At 26.3% G+C, this 15,571-nt stretch overlaps 1 protein-coding gene across 4 annotated transcripts in view; it reads left to right on the plus strand.

Annotated features, from left to right (window-relative positions):
- LOC107456925 (uncharacterized) overlaps positions 1 to 15,571 on the plus strand; it is a 58,331-nt gene that overhangs the window by 32,456 nt on the left and 10,304 nt on the right. For 2 of the 4 annotated variants that reach the window (XM_043053330.2, XM_043053329.2), the window contains exons 14-18: positions 173 to 240; positions 3,424 to 3,492; positions 6,081 to 6,102; positions 10,850 to 10,939; positions 12,115 to 12,245. In XM_043053330.2, coding sequence (XP_042909264.1) covers positions 173 to 240; positions 3,424 to 3,492; positions 6,081 to 6,102; positions 10,850 to 10,939; positions 12,115 to 12,245 — 380 coding nt within the window. The remainder of the gene's footprint in view (positions 1 to 172; positions 241 to 3,423; positions 3,493 to 6,080; positions 6,103 to 10,849; positions 10,940 to 12,114; positions 12,246 to 15,571) is intronic. The other 2 variants (XM_071181600.1, XM_043053332.2) reach the window with 1 other exon arrangement.

Genomic DNA, 15,571 nt, shown 5'->3' on the forward strand with positions numbered 1-15,571 from the left:
TCTTTGCAGTATTTTGCCAATCCAGTTTATTGATTTCAATTAAGGTTAAGATATGTTTTAAAAACAACTATTTTTCAATTTTTAGATGTAAAGTAAATATATTGTTGATATTCAACAACATGTATTTAACAAAGTGTGTATTTTTATGGTTGCTATATCTTTTTTTCACTAGGAAAAAATCGGGCAGATTCTCTTGTCACAGATGATTTAGATACATCAATGAATGATTTCCATTGCACTGTAAGTTTTTTAAGTATTTGTTATACTTTGGACTGAAATAATTGCAGAGGTCATAGTTTTCCTGATAAATAATCTATTGTACTTATTTGTCCTGATATTCCAAATCCTTATGTGTGTTCAAAATCTTTTATTTTTTATTTTTTTTTTTAATACAATAGCAAACTTTAAATAATCCATTTCAATTGAAAGATTCTCAGTCAATATCTTGTATTTTTGTTTTTAATGCTTCTAAAAATTTCAATATTTGATTGTTTAAACATGTTAATAATTCACTAATTTGTATGTGGTTCAGCTTGTAGTCTTACCCACAGGATTCATTGTTTCAAACCTTTTGGGCATTCAATCAATTTTATTCTATTTTGTCACTAGCCTTGAATAGCCAACCCAAATCTGACTTTACAACTATCAATGTTCAACTCTGTAGCTTTGTAATTTTGAACCCAACATAAACAATTAAGAAACTCCTGGATCAAGCATTGGGACAAACTAACCTTCATGGAAGACTTATTGATGGAACTAATTATGGTTAGCTATAATAACAAGGGCATTCTAACCCATGATCCGACTCCCACTAAGGTTATTTTTACATCAGAACTGTAGTCAATGCAAGCAGAGCTCATATCAATCAGCCATTTCTGGGATTTGAACCTGGTTCACCTCAGTGGAAGGCGAACGCTCTATTCCCTGAGCCAACTAGGCTCCAATCCAGTGAATTAAAAGAGAACAATTTAATTCGCAATTTACATTATCAAGTTTTTTTAGTTGGTTTTAGGAGTCAGTGTTTTATTTATTATTCTCAGTCAATGGAGTAATGAATCTTACAGGGTTGAGTCGTGCAGTTTCACAATTACTGTTTAGTCTCTTTCATCTGGTTTTAAAAGTGATCAATCCTAATCAACAATTCGGTATTCATAGAATTTTTAAATGGTGAAATGAAGGATTATTCAATACATTACTTTTAAGCAAAAATGAGTGGCATAATCACAATTTTTTTTGCTTCGAAATTGTTTAAATCCTACTTCAGAATTATTTAAAAAGTCTTTAGCTTTATTACAAATATTAATTATATATTGGTATGAAAAAATAATAATTGATACTGACTCTATTTTTTTTAATAAGAAGAGAACTGTAAAAAAAAGTTCTATATTGATCTTAAACTGTTGTGAGTTGTTCAGTGCTCGATTAATAAATATTCTTTTGCTATAAAATTTGCCTTAAGTAGAGTAAACTATGCTTTTTTTTTTAAGTCATTCACCTTATCTGGTATACACTGTACCACAAAATTTCCTCATTTTTTTGTAAAATGTTGTCCTGATTTTTCTTTGGTGCACTATGAGGGATGTGATGGTAATATAATGTTTTTTAAATAGTATCCTAGAATTTAAAGAGGGAATTAGTAAAGAAATCTTAGTTTAAAAAAGTGTTCTGGATGCTGGAGTAGCATTTCGGCATGCAAAACACTAATTTAACGTTTTATGAACTTCTTTTGATTTGGAATATTCTTCTTAATATTCGTTCCTAAATTATTGAAGTTTAAATTTGCAAAAAATGGGTTTCTTATTAAAAACAAACTTTGAGACTGTTGCATATGTGCCAATTCAGGAGAATGTTTATCTTTAATTCACCATTTCCCTTCTTATTAACCAGGATAAAACTGGTTTGCTTTGTTGAAAATAAGCGTTGTTGAGAGAAATGAGAATTTCTGTTTTTAAGACTTTAAATGGGTCTATAGTTGTGATTTTGTTTGAAAGTTTTTTATTAGATTTCGATCATTGTTTTATTTAGTTTTTTTTTAGAAGATTGTAAAGTATATAAACGTTTGTCTATATTTTAAAGAACATCAAAAGATATTTTCTCTTAATTAAAGTATCTTTTAGTCTCCAACTGATTTACTGAGATACAGATATTTACTTTTTTGTATAATTTGGCATTTTTCTGGAATAAATTTCTTGTATTGCACTAATTTATAAAACTTGTTTTACCCTAAGATAATTTTTAATAACAAATTATTGTTTTATTATATAATTTAATAGCATTTGTAAAAGTTTGGATTGGTATTGCCAAGTATAAGTAATTTTTATATTCTCTGAACTATGTTATTTTAAATGATTTAGTCTAAAATTTAAGAGAAATTTATTTCATTGTAAAGTTTTTGATTTTCTGTCAAATCTGGATATTATGACCTCAGGTGCATCAACTCAGAATTTCATAATGCTGAAAATTCGAGATATTAAAAATCGAAATATTTTGACATTTCAGTCAATAAAAATACTTCCTTTGTTAGTCTTTTAAAATTTATATAGCATGTATTTAATTCTTAAACAAAAATAACAAAAACATGAAATTATTTATTAGGAATCAAGTGCATCATTTTTACCTATATTTCAGTAGTGAACAAAATTGAAATTTTAGGTATTTATTTGAAATTACTATAACAAGCAGGATACTTTTGTGCATAAACCTTCCTTTAAAGAAGATTACAAAAACTCTTTTTATTCTTTTTCAAAAAAATGTTTTGTTTTGACATTTAAAATTGCATTGTATTAGATGGTATATTTTTCAACATAGTAATCAAAACGTTTTCAATCTTTATATTAATCTATTGTCTGTTTTACACAAAGAAAGTCACATTTCCAGTTGCACTCTTCTCTTCATAAGAATATCAGTTTTATCATGCTTTCGCAATATATAAAAGAAGAGCATACTATAAATTTACCTACTTGCATTACTTTTTGAGGTTTAAATTCAATAATTATTAATATTATTTGCTTTTCCCTCTGAGTGGTGAGTCTTTAAAATTATTCCTACTTTGAGTGAATAAATTTTAAAATTAGATGCAAAAACTTTTTTGATTTTTCAAATTAATTCAGAAATATGGTTAAAAATCTTAAAAAGTTTCAAAATCATATCTTCCAAGCTCCCTGCTTCTCCATCTCTTTGGAGTTAAAGATCCAAATCTGTAGGGAAAAATGAAATATGTTTGCTGCGTGAGGAATAAATTATGTTAAAGATACTCTTTTTCAGAAGAATCAAAGCGTTTTTTCTTAAAATTGCATTTGATATTGTTTTTAAGTCTCATATAACTGTTTTTTATGAATTAGCATCAAAGATTACATTCTGTTGATTATGCCTAGAATCATCTAAATACAATTTTACTGTATTACATAGTCATACTTTTTTTAGGTTTGCGATTCTCATATGAATAATGAACAGATGTGGGAGGCTCATGTCAGAGGAAGGCGACATTTAAAAGTTAGTACTTGTACTTAGTCCAAAAAAGTACAGACTTTCTTTCACAATATCTTGTATTTAGTCCAAAAAGTTTGGTATTTTGATTGATTTACTTTTGAGTTTTAAGTTATCTGACTGAATTCTGTCGATAACCTAATCTATTTTACTTTCTCTTCAGCACTACAGTCTAGTGTAGGTCAAGGTTTTCTGAATTTTCTTTTTCAAACCAGAGTGGTTTAGCAAAAAAATTACCCCTTCTTTCTATTATCATATTTCTGAATGAGACTACATTTCCTACAACGAAAAAAATACCTTATATGTCTGATTTGCAATGTGTTTCTTTCTCTTCCATTTCTTCCTCTTTTTACATAATTTAAATAAAAATTTTAATGTTTCAAAAAGTATTAAATAGTGTCTCAAAAATATGAAGTGGATAAATTTGTTTTTAAAATTTCCGAAACTAAAAAAGTTCCCCTCTTTTTCTCACTCTTTTTCCTTTTTTTTTCCTCCAGCTTTTCTCATTTCAGTTTAAATAATTCATTTTTTTCTTTAAAGATATGGAATAATTTTTATTATTTACTTGAATAGACGTTAATAATAATCCTGAAATTACAGAAAACATGAACAGAAAGTCCTTTGAAATAACACTTGGTGAGTTATTAAGGTATCCGAACACGTTCGGAGGATTTTTTTTAAAATATTAAGTTTCAGAACACTTTAATTATGTTTTTATATTTATTATATGTAAAAACTAATATTAAATAAGAGAAATTAGACATTTATATTATATTTTGTTTTTAAAAGCTAAATAACAAGAAAAAAATGATATTTTTTTCATAAAACTTGTGAAAGGATATACTTCACCAAAATTATTGTATCAAAAAAGTGTTATTATCAAAATAAAGAGCTGAATTTTGTCTAGTGATTTGACTACAATCATAAAAATATTTGGAAAATTAAATTTTTTATAGAGAATTGAAAACTTTTTATGAGCTTTTTGTCAAATTTTTTACGTCGTATTTCACATTTTAGACCAATAATAAAAAACTATTAAGTATTTTTAATCAATTGTAGCACAAGCACTAGAAAACATTATATATAACACACATACAAATTTTTATTGAAATATATCAACAACTTTTTTAATAATGAATTTTGAAAGTTACTATTTTTGCGTGAAATTACATTCTGAGAAAAAGGCATTTAAAGTATAAATTATATCATTTCTATTTTAAAAATGCTTCAATACTTCAGAAATTCTCGCGATTTGTATGTGATACCTTCCTTTTTCTCAATTTTACAAATTTTTTGTTTTTTTGCAACCCTATTTTTTTTCTGACAATTTTTACATTAGTTAATGAATGGCGTTGAGACTAATACACACACTCAAAATCAAGTTCTGTAAAATCTTTTAAAGTTTTATTGCCACGGCTGACTCCAACTATGTCGAGTATGCTTTTCAGTCCCAGAAAACCTTATTAAACTGAATAACAGCCAAATACACACCAAATTGTAATGTTTGCAATTCAACGAACACCTCCTTAGGGACAAATTTCCAAATAATGCCATTAAAGCTACTAATATAAATGATAAATTGAGAGGTTCATTTCTAGCAACATTAAAATAATAATTATTTAAGTCAAAGAAAGATAATTATCCCAAAATAAAGATAAATATAACTGTTTTTGTCCCACTTCCGGTTTAATTTTTTAGTCATCGACTAATATTCTTTTAATCATAACTTTTGTTCTAATTGACGCACAGTTAAAATTTAAACTGTTTTGAAAACTAGAATAAACGGAGATTCGTAATATAAAATAAAAGAAAATTGTCATTTTAGGCTAAAATTCACTTTTTCAACGTGTACGGATACCTTAAACGTTCTTTTAAAAGAAATTTATTTTAAAAATCTTTCTTTTTTATACTAAGATCTATGATCTTATATGAATTACTAGTTAATTTTTTTCTTCTTCATAAACTTTTGATATCAGTCTAATTTTATGCAACTTTTTGAATTCAAAGCAAAAACTACTTATTCAAATATTTTTGAACAAAATTTATTTAAATTAGTTTTATATTATATTAAAACAATTTCATATGATATCGAAAATGTCTCAATAACTTCAATCAAAATCTTCATTTATTGTTGTTCCTATATTTCTATCAGGGTTAAAAAACAATATACTTAAAAGTTTAAAAATAAAACCATTTATCAACTAAGTTTTTTTTAAAAAAAAAAAAGAAACAGTTATCATCTATCCTTAAAAATGAGTCAGCTTTCTAGCTGTAAGGAATTTTAAAAAAAAACCGGTTCAATTGACAGGCTTATTAAGGGGAACCTATTTTCAAATGGAATTATTTTTGCAATTCTTGGCAGAAAAAATTAACTCTGCATGAAGTAAACTGAATGATGGCACTGGGAAGTAGATGCAAACATGTTTAACCTGTTTTGAATGAAAGTATGAATAATTTACACTTTTTATTTATGTTTATAAGCATTTACAATGTTTTTTTTGTGAAAAATAATTTTGATAATTTCATATGTCCTGTTCATTCATGTTACATTCCTGTTTATTGATCTAAAATACAAGTTATTTTCTATGTTCTAGAATAAAAAGAAAGGTCCTAGTGGTAAGTATCTTTTTTTACTTATGCTTTCCATAGTCCATGTAATTTAATGTAAACTACATTTAATAATGAACCTTAAAATTATTTAAATTTCTATTTCTAATAAATATATATATTAGAACATTCTCTAAATTTACCCAATGATGTCACTGATTACGTGATTAATACCAATATGTCAGTGTTTTGTACAAGCAAATTCAGAGCTCTTAAACTCTTATTTTTTTTATTGTCCTCTGAAATTTGTTTATAAATAAAAAACGTCAGGCCAGCTGAAACGCTTAAAAATGCTACAACTTTTGTAATAAATTAAGCCATATAGTAAGTAATTAATAAGCTCATCCTTGAAAAATATTATCAAAATGATATATATTACCAATATAATACTAATCACACTTGACTCTTCTCATTTCTATTTCACGTGATATTGTGCCTACTTAATGAGTTTTATGATATGCTAAACATGATCAAAATAATACTGAAAATTTACCTTATATAATATAAAATTAATCAGTGTTACTTTATTACTCATTTATAGAAAAAATATACATATTTTTTATTTCAAACAAATAAGCATAACTTAATAAAAGTTAGGAATAAAGTGAAAACAAGTGAAATTAGCAAAAAGGAAGTGCAGGTTCTAGGAAGAAAGGTACTTTATTACAGTTTAGGAAAGTTGTCATAATTTGTGCAATTCTATCAGATGTTAAAAAAATTATTAATGTAGCACCTTAAATTTGTGAAGTTTATGAGGATCAGCAATCTATTTGTAGAATGCTTAGTTATTTAGGATTAGGCAAAATATTCACTGACTAAAATAAAGCATTTTAAATAAATAATAGATTTATGAAAATGTTTAGCTCATCTCACATGTAGATTTTAATAGTAAATGTGTGTGTCCCCCTCTGACTATCAAATTCACTTTTGTTCTGAGAACTTATGATTTCAGTTAATGATTCTAAAAATTGCCTAAAATTTCAATTTTAAACGCAACATAAATATGCATGAGTATTATTATACAAGGTGTTTATGTGTTTATAACATATTATTTTGCATATTTTTAATTAGCATTGCCAGTGAGATGGAACAAAAACAGTATACTTAAATTATTCAACGATCTTAAAGATTGTATGTACATGTACGCAAACATGTAGTGTAATTACATAAAAATTAGATTTTTCCCTTTCCAGTCTGATTTAATTGTATCATAATTTTTCTTTTGAGATAAAATGACTAACAGAAGATCTTCCCTTAATTTTATAAAATATCTAATCCAATAACAGATACATGAAATACTTAAGTTAATCCATTCATTTGGATTTCTTTGAAAATCACCATCCCTATTTGTTTCTCTCAATTTCAACATAAACCTTTCATTTTTTACTAAGAGCATCAATCATCAATATGGCTATTCTAGTCGGGAAACAGAATAAAATCTGAAATTCTTAGAGAATTTGAAATAGCATAGAAAACCTGGAATTCTGAGAGAAATTCTCAATTATCTTAGGAAATTCTTGAAGTATATATTAGTAGTATAATGATGGTGCGCGCTTTATCACTAATATTAGGCTTAAAATTGTTCTATATAACAAATTATCTATGTATATAAAAATGAATTTCTGTGTGTCCTTTATGGACTCTTAAACCAACTGACCGAAAAATATGAAACTTGGTATACAGATAGTACAAAGCACGAGGAAGGTCACTGTCGACATTAGAAAATCCTATGACAAACCATTCGAGCGGGATGAGAAAAACTAAATGGAATTTTCTGATTGGTTAAGCATTAGCGAATGGAATGGAATTTTCTGATGGTTTTAAGTTTAACAACTCAATTTTTAACATATTTTAAAGATAACATCAGTGATAACTGCTAGCTTATAGCTCTATTTGATCCAAAAATAGTTTATTGCATGTATTTATTTTATATTTGTTAAGTCTGATAAATTTAATCAATATTACGTGGTAGCATGCATGGTCTAGGTCACCAAATTTATACTTTGTCTGATACTACACACTTTTATTTATTTACTTCAATTCTTTTAAACATGTTTTTAAAAAATTACTTATTCAAAACCAATGGTAACGGAATGGGGAAAAATATTTATGTATTCAAAAGCAAAAATAATGGGAAAGTGGTTTTAATTCATTTAGGAAAAATATAAAAAAATCAGTGCCAATGAAGATTTATTAATTAATATAATATATGCATAGTGAAATAAAAGAAATAAGCTATTTACTAACAAAAGGTATTTATTTGTCTAGAAGAGCCGTAAGAAATCGTCATACTATCATTAGTGACATTGGTGCTTAATTTTTTTTAATGTTGGTAATATGTATTAATTGAAATAAAAAATGCAACTTCTGTACTAAAACGCAAAAATAAGTAGAAAAGATACTTATTCGCATTTTGGGTAACCGTAAAAAATCTGCATATTATTATTGACATTAATGCTTAATTAATATTGAGTAATTGGCGAATTGGTTTTGATAAAAATTCTACAATGGGTTTTCTGTAGTTTCAGAAAATATTTTTTTCAGTGGTAGCTAAGATAGTGTCTTAATATTTTAATGAATTCGTATTAAAAGAACTTTTTTCCACCACTACTTATAAATATTTTAACAGTAAATTAAAAGTCATATAGAGAAATGGTCATGCTCCAAAAGCCATTTTAAGTTCTAATATTATTTTTAAAAGAATAAGTTCGGCTTTAGTTGGCTACCACTGACAGATATGTGTAAACTCAAATGTTGAAGGGTTATGTAATAAGTACCAAATATACCTATATAGGTATAAAATATATTGATATTTTTGGTGATTATTAAAACTGCACCAATCATTGTAAATACTGATACTTTGGAATTAAGTGTTTCACAGCCCCTCAAAAAGGATATGTACCTGAGAAAATCACTTAATAAAATTACTTATTTACTTATTATTACTTATTTTAATAAAATTACTTATTACTTACTAATTTAGCTACTATCATAAATTGGCCGCGAGTAATAGCAATGTGCCATGAGATGCTAAATGCATTTGATCTTTATTTCAATGGTATGATGAATTACAAACAACGAGTTTTGCTTACTTCAATAACGTTAAGCCGCCGAAGATTACAACATATAACATTAAATTTAAAATAATTGAAATTTATTTAGCTATATTAATTGAAAAACTAAGTGGAAGAACCAGGTAAATGACATTTTCAGAATAAAAAAAAGAACGCATTTGTCCGAATTATTTTATTACCAAGTTATCAGAAGGTGGGACTAGTAAATCTTTGGTTTATTTAATTTACCACTGCCTAATTTGAAATAAACCTGCAAGCCTACTAAAAACTAATATGGATTAGTTATGTTAAGATAAAAGTGAAAGCAAAAACAGTCCTGTTACATTAAACATACCCATATTGATGCAATGATTTTATGTTATTTTCTCTAATTCATTAATTCTCTTAAAAATGTTATTCACCTAGTTCTTCCATCAAGCTCTTTGATTGTGTCTGTATATGCCTGTCAATTCTGAGCATGATTGCATTGTGTTTCTCAGTACTGATTTATAGATTTTTTTTTTTTTTTGTAATTCACTTCGTGCAAAGAACGGGTATTCAGCTAGTATTTTATAAAAATTTATCCAATTCTGGTATTACTTATTTTTTTATAATTATGATTAATGATTTTGTTAATTCCACTTCTTTAAACTTTGATACTATAAATTTTTTTTTAATCATGATGAGTTTGTTGATTTTTTACGGAAAACACCTCAAATATAACTTTTAATATGTTTATGAAAATGTTGAAACTTGTTATATGATATTGGTTAAAAAACTTATTTAACTTTTGCATGGTTGCAAAAGTTAAATAAGTGATATCAATGAAGATGATGAAGCAGAACCACAGTCAGTTCCAAAATTTGCAGAAAGCCTTAAAATCTTCAGAGCAATGAGAAACTTTCCGTATTCTTACTAGTTTACAGAAAAAGAAGAGAAATCAATTTCAAATGTTGAAAAATTATTGTTTGGGTTTTAATGAAAAGAGTGTGTTAAAACTAAAATGTTTATATATATTACATAAATAAATAAGTTTGCTCATATTTCTTTTACTTTGCTGGAAGTAAATTTTTTCATTGAAACTTTTTTACTTATCGTAAATTTATAAGTATAAAAATCTAATACCTCTTTATTACTTTTTATACTTCTTTAAGTCATTATTTGATATTTTATGTTGACTCGCACTTGTTGTTTTCCCGTATCTATCATTCGCAAGGAATGGTCCCTTGAAAAACAATTGATCAAAGTTTTACTCTATTACTAGTCTATACACATTCACACTAGTTTCATAGCCCTATTAGGGTTTTTAAGTTTAAGTAAATTTAAATGACAAATCATAATGCCAGGGTATGTCTAATGCTCAAAACTAGCAGGAAAATTCTATTTGGTCTCAAAATAAGAGACCAAAACACGAATCTAAAAAACAAAATGACATACCACCCATTTTTAGATCTATAGCTTGTCAAAGCGACCACTTAAAATTTATTTTATGGTGATCCAAGTCAAGTTTTAGTGTATCTTTACCAACGAACTAAATTATATTCATCATAATTCATTCAGTTCTGCGAATTGATACCCAAATTCAGGTATATGATTATTAAGTATTAAAATGTGAATTTTGCAATTAAGATAGAATATGCTCTAATGTGAACTCTTTTTATTTCATAGGTTCTCTTTTTTTTAAGAACTGTTTTATTTTTTAGAAAAAATTTCCAAAATAAAAAACATCCATTGCCCTGGAGAAAGGCCTAAGTTAATGAATGAATTGTTGGATATTCAAGAGCCTATAATTGGTATGATTCTGTTTTATTCTGATTTAGTCTCAAATGTTGAAGTATAGTTGTTGTTATATTCAAATTGATTTTGCCCCATTTTAATTCAACCAATAGACGAAAAAGTGCCATTGTGTGGAATTTGTTATTCGTATAGTATGGGGAAAAATACCTGAATAACCAATGAACCTAATGATAGACTTGTCATTTAAGGGTTCTTTTGTATATCAATCCAGGAAACCTAATTTAGTGCTTGAAATTAACTGATATCTATATTATCTTTTGTTTAAAAAGGGAGAGTATAATAATTAAGTATTTTGAGGATTGAATGAAACACACGCCCACCAACACAGGATAAGAATGGAACTGAAAAATTTTGAATTTTAGTTTTCCACTATACAGTTGTTGAAGGGTTTTTGAAAAACTTAAACAAATTTAATTTTGTTATATTTGGGATCATTTAAAATTAAACATACATGATTTTAAAATAAATGTTCTATTTATCTTATATGCAAAAATTAGGTTAAGAATGTCAATAAAATAATCTTAATGTATACATAAACTTAGAATTCATTGGTTTTTAAACTTAATTAACTTTATCAATATGGCATTTTATGAATTATAATTACTCCATTTTTTAATGCTTTTAAAAGCAGGGAAAATTATACTTTTTTTTACCACTTTTTAAATATTATATGAAAGTTAAGAAATTTGCTAAAACAGAAAAATAATGCCTTTCCAATATATATAAAAGGAAAATATAAAAATTCTTATTTTCATAAAAATGAGCTTAACTTAATTATGGCCCTTGTATTAAAAAGTACACGATTAAGATAATATTAATTTATGCTTATTGTTGAGTTTTAAAAATTTGTATGAATCAATTAAATCAAATTTTACTGAATCAATTAAATTAAATTTTACTTTTTTTAAATTTATTTACTTATTTGAATTAAATTTATTAAATCAATTTATCAAAAATATTTTTTTCATTCACTATGTTTGACTTTTACAAAATTAGTGTACCATATTCTCTTGAAGGAAATTTTAAACAGACAAAAGAAAAACAAATTTAAATGGAATTTTTAGCTATTAAATTGTTTTGTGTTAATGCATATTCTGTTTTAAGTTTATTGTAAAATAAGGCATTCTAATTGTATGATATTGATTTTATGTATGAATACTTTGTTTTTTAGGTCTTAATTATATACATGAAATACAAGGTCGTGCAGGAAACCAATATAAGTGTTTCCTGTGTGGTGCTTGTTGCACCAGTTTTGATATCATTGAACATATTGTTTCTGAAAAACACAGAATGAAGCTTTTGGTAAATGATTTACTATTAATTTTAATATTACATAATCATAAAATTATTGTTTCACTTATTCATTTTCACATATTTCTGGTAAATAAACTAGTAGCAAATTATAAGTTCTAGAAATCATTATGATATATTATTAGAAATAAATATTTTATAAGATCAAAAGAACAATTACAAAAGATTATCGTAGATAAAAGATAATCTGACAGGGCAAAAAGCATTAATTGCGTTTTCTATTAATCTAATTAAGATATAGTGGCCAGAAATACAATATAATTCATTTTACTGCACACCATAGTCCAAACGCAGTTTAAAAAATTTTTTAATTATATGTTTGATAGATTGGATTGCTCTGTAACTTCAAACTAAAACCGTGTGTTTGCATTTTTCAGTGTTAATATTTGTAATTTATATGTAACTTTTACAAAATTGCATCCTTACTGTATCCGATACACAAATGCATTTTCTTAAAATGGCTCATATCTTTGAAAATGGATATATTTTTCGTTAAAAGTTTTTTCTTTCATGTGTTTTGCTTATAACTTGCTAAGTTTTTAATTAAAAAAATTCCAAAGACTTTAACAGGTCTTAAATATTAAATTTAACTAGCCGTTACTCAAAAGTAGTTCTTATTTTTTATCAGTATTTAAGAAATGTTTTTTTATAGAATAAAATTCTTTCTTTCAATTGGAAAATATCATTATTAATATACCGTCATATTTCTTTATAGTGTTAGATCTGTAGATAAAAACTGCATAAAAGTGAAAATTGTTGATAAATTGCAAACAAATGATGTTGGGGTGATAACTTTCAATATTGACATTATGTACACATTCATGACTATATTTTAATGGCCATTTTTTAAAATTGGTTTAAGTCATGTTTTGTCTAAAAATATACTTAATTGTTGACATTTTTACATAATATTGTTCTTATGATGGCTAAATAAAAAAACCAAACTGAAAGCATCTCACTTGGGTGAAAAGGCTTTTATTTTCAAAAGACTAATATTTTCTAAATTCTTGTACAATCTTAGCACTTATTTAGTTTAAAAATTAAAGTGCTTACCCTTTTTACGGTATTCGAAAAAAATTTTTTTATCTGTACACTTGTATTGTATGACATTGTCAAGCTAATCAGTTGTGGCTGTGTTTTTAACCACAGCTGGTTCACTCGTTTGAAGAAACTCTTGCTGCGCCAAACCTCCGGTTTTCCACTGATGTCACGGCGGCGCAAAGCTTGAACTTTTAATTCAAGTTCTGTCTAACTAGCTCTAACTAACATGGAAGCATTCCTTTTTGTGACATATTCCAAGACATTCATTGTTTTCTATAATGATTTTCCTTAGTTTTTTGTAGTGGATTACAAAAATTTAAAATTATTAACGAAATGCTAGTTTGCGCAATTGCAACTTACAAAAATTCTGATAGAAACACAAAAAGAAAATATGTAATTTTCCACGTGTTCCCTAAAGTAAATGTGAAGAATTGCTTCAATGTTGCAAACGAAATCGCCCAATTAATATAAAATATGCAGGAATATGTAGTAAGCATTTCTTGAAAGAAGATGATATGAGAAAGTGTTTGCTGGCTTGCCGATTAGAATTTTAAATTCTACTGCAATGCCGAGAATAAAATTGCCATTTTCTTTACAAAAAAGTTCTTCTCGGCACAGTTTATTCCGTTGTTTTAGAACTTTTATAAGAATTCGCCATCTAAATAGAAACCGCCTCGTTACTTCAAAAAGAAAGGTAGGCAAAAAATTAAAAGATGGAAAAATCCGGATTTTTCACTAACAGTGATCCAGAAGTTTCCGGAGATCGAAGGTCCAGACGTTTCAAAACATTATTGACCACAGAAATTTCCGGAAATCAAATTTTCAAAGGTGGAACTTAAAAACACAGTTTATTTTATGTGTTTGTAAGAGCCAGAGAGATACTTGATAAGCTTATATTCATGATTAATATTCATTTTTTATCAGTAAATAGTTGTAAACTCAAGAAAGAAAGACATATTTGTAAATTTTAATTACTTCTCCAGGTCATCATAGGTATGGGTAAAATTTTAATTATATTTTAAGTAAACTAAGAAATATTGAGAAAAAGGAAAAAAACCTTGTTTAAATTTTTTTCTAATTTTTCAATTTAAACTTTTTTTTTTTTGTTTTCTTTTTGTAACTCAAGAAACTTTCCGGAATTTTGACTTGTGCTCACAATCACCCCTGATAAAGTCAAAGAAAATAAAAACTTAAATGAAAAGTATAAATAATTAATAGTTAAAATTTTCCTTATTTCATAACATATTTTTTAATGTACTAGTTATTCTAAATATTTATGTATTTTTTTAAATTATATTCTCTTAAATTTAAATATCCATAAACAATTGTAAAATTTCTATTATTATTATGAACCTGTATTATTATTTTGGTTCAGTAATTAGCGTTTAAGGCTGTTGTTTCCTAATGATTAAGAATAAACAAATTGCCATTAACAGCATATTTTAAAATCAGGATTCTAAATTTAACCCAACTTTACAAATTATTGTTATCGATCAATATGTAGCAAAAAGTGTTGATATATGCTATAATTTTTAACTGAAACTTTTAAATAAAGTATTTATTGTGTCATTTACAACAGCTAGTAAAATATTTTCATTAGTTTAAAATAGTTTTTTTTAATTATATTATGGCCAAGAAAATTTTTCGAACTGTTTTTGAACAGAAATAATATGTTAATTGTGTAAAGTTTGAATTCTAATATCAAGAAAAAGTCGAACTTATTTTTACAGAGAGAATATTGCATAATTTTCATAATATCTTTACTTGTGATCTCCAAGATCTGTGTCCGGCTCTAAGAAACAGGGATGAGATTTTTCCGCTTTTTAGCGGATTTCCGCTTTTTTCACTTTTATATCTTGAATTTCAGCTTTTTTATCAAAAATTCAGATTTTCTAAAAATTTCACTTTTTTTTATAGATATTCCGTTTTTTCAGAAAATTCACCGATTTTCAAAGAGAAACAGAAAATTCAAACTACATAGCTACCAATCCTTTCTCATTTTTACTTATTTTAGCTATTTTCTCCCCTTTTACACGCAGCAGATAAGATTTTCCGAATTTTTTACCCGCCCTCCAGATAAATCCGATTTTCATAGTTCAAACGACGCTGCTTTTGACAAACCTTTTAGAGGTCCCAAGCCTGGAATCTGCTAATATCTCGATTCTTATTCATACGATTTTAATATCAAACATAGCTTTTCATATTTGCGTGTTGCGATTCTTATTCACACGATTTGAATATTGTACGTTGCGATTCTTATTTACGAGATTTAAAAA

This window comes from Parasteatoda tepidariorum, chromosome 6 (assembly GCF_043381705.1).
Source record: "Parasteatoda tepidariorum isolate YZ-2023 chromosome 6, CAS_Ptep_4.0, whole genome shotgun sequence".
In the NCBI taxonomy this organism is placed as follows: Eukaryota; Metazoa; Arthropoda; class Arachnida; order Araneae; family Theridiidae; genus Parasteatoda; species Parasteatoda tepidariorum.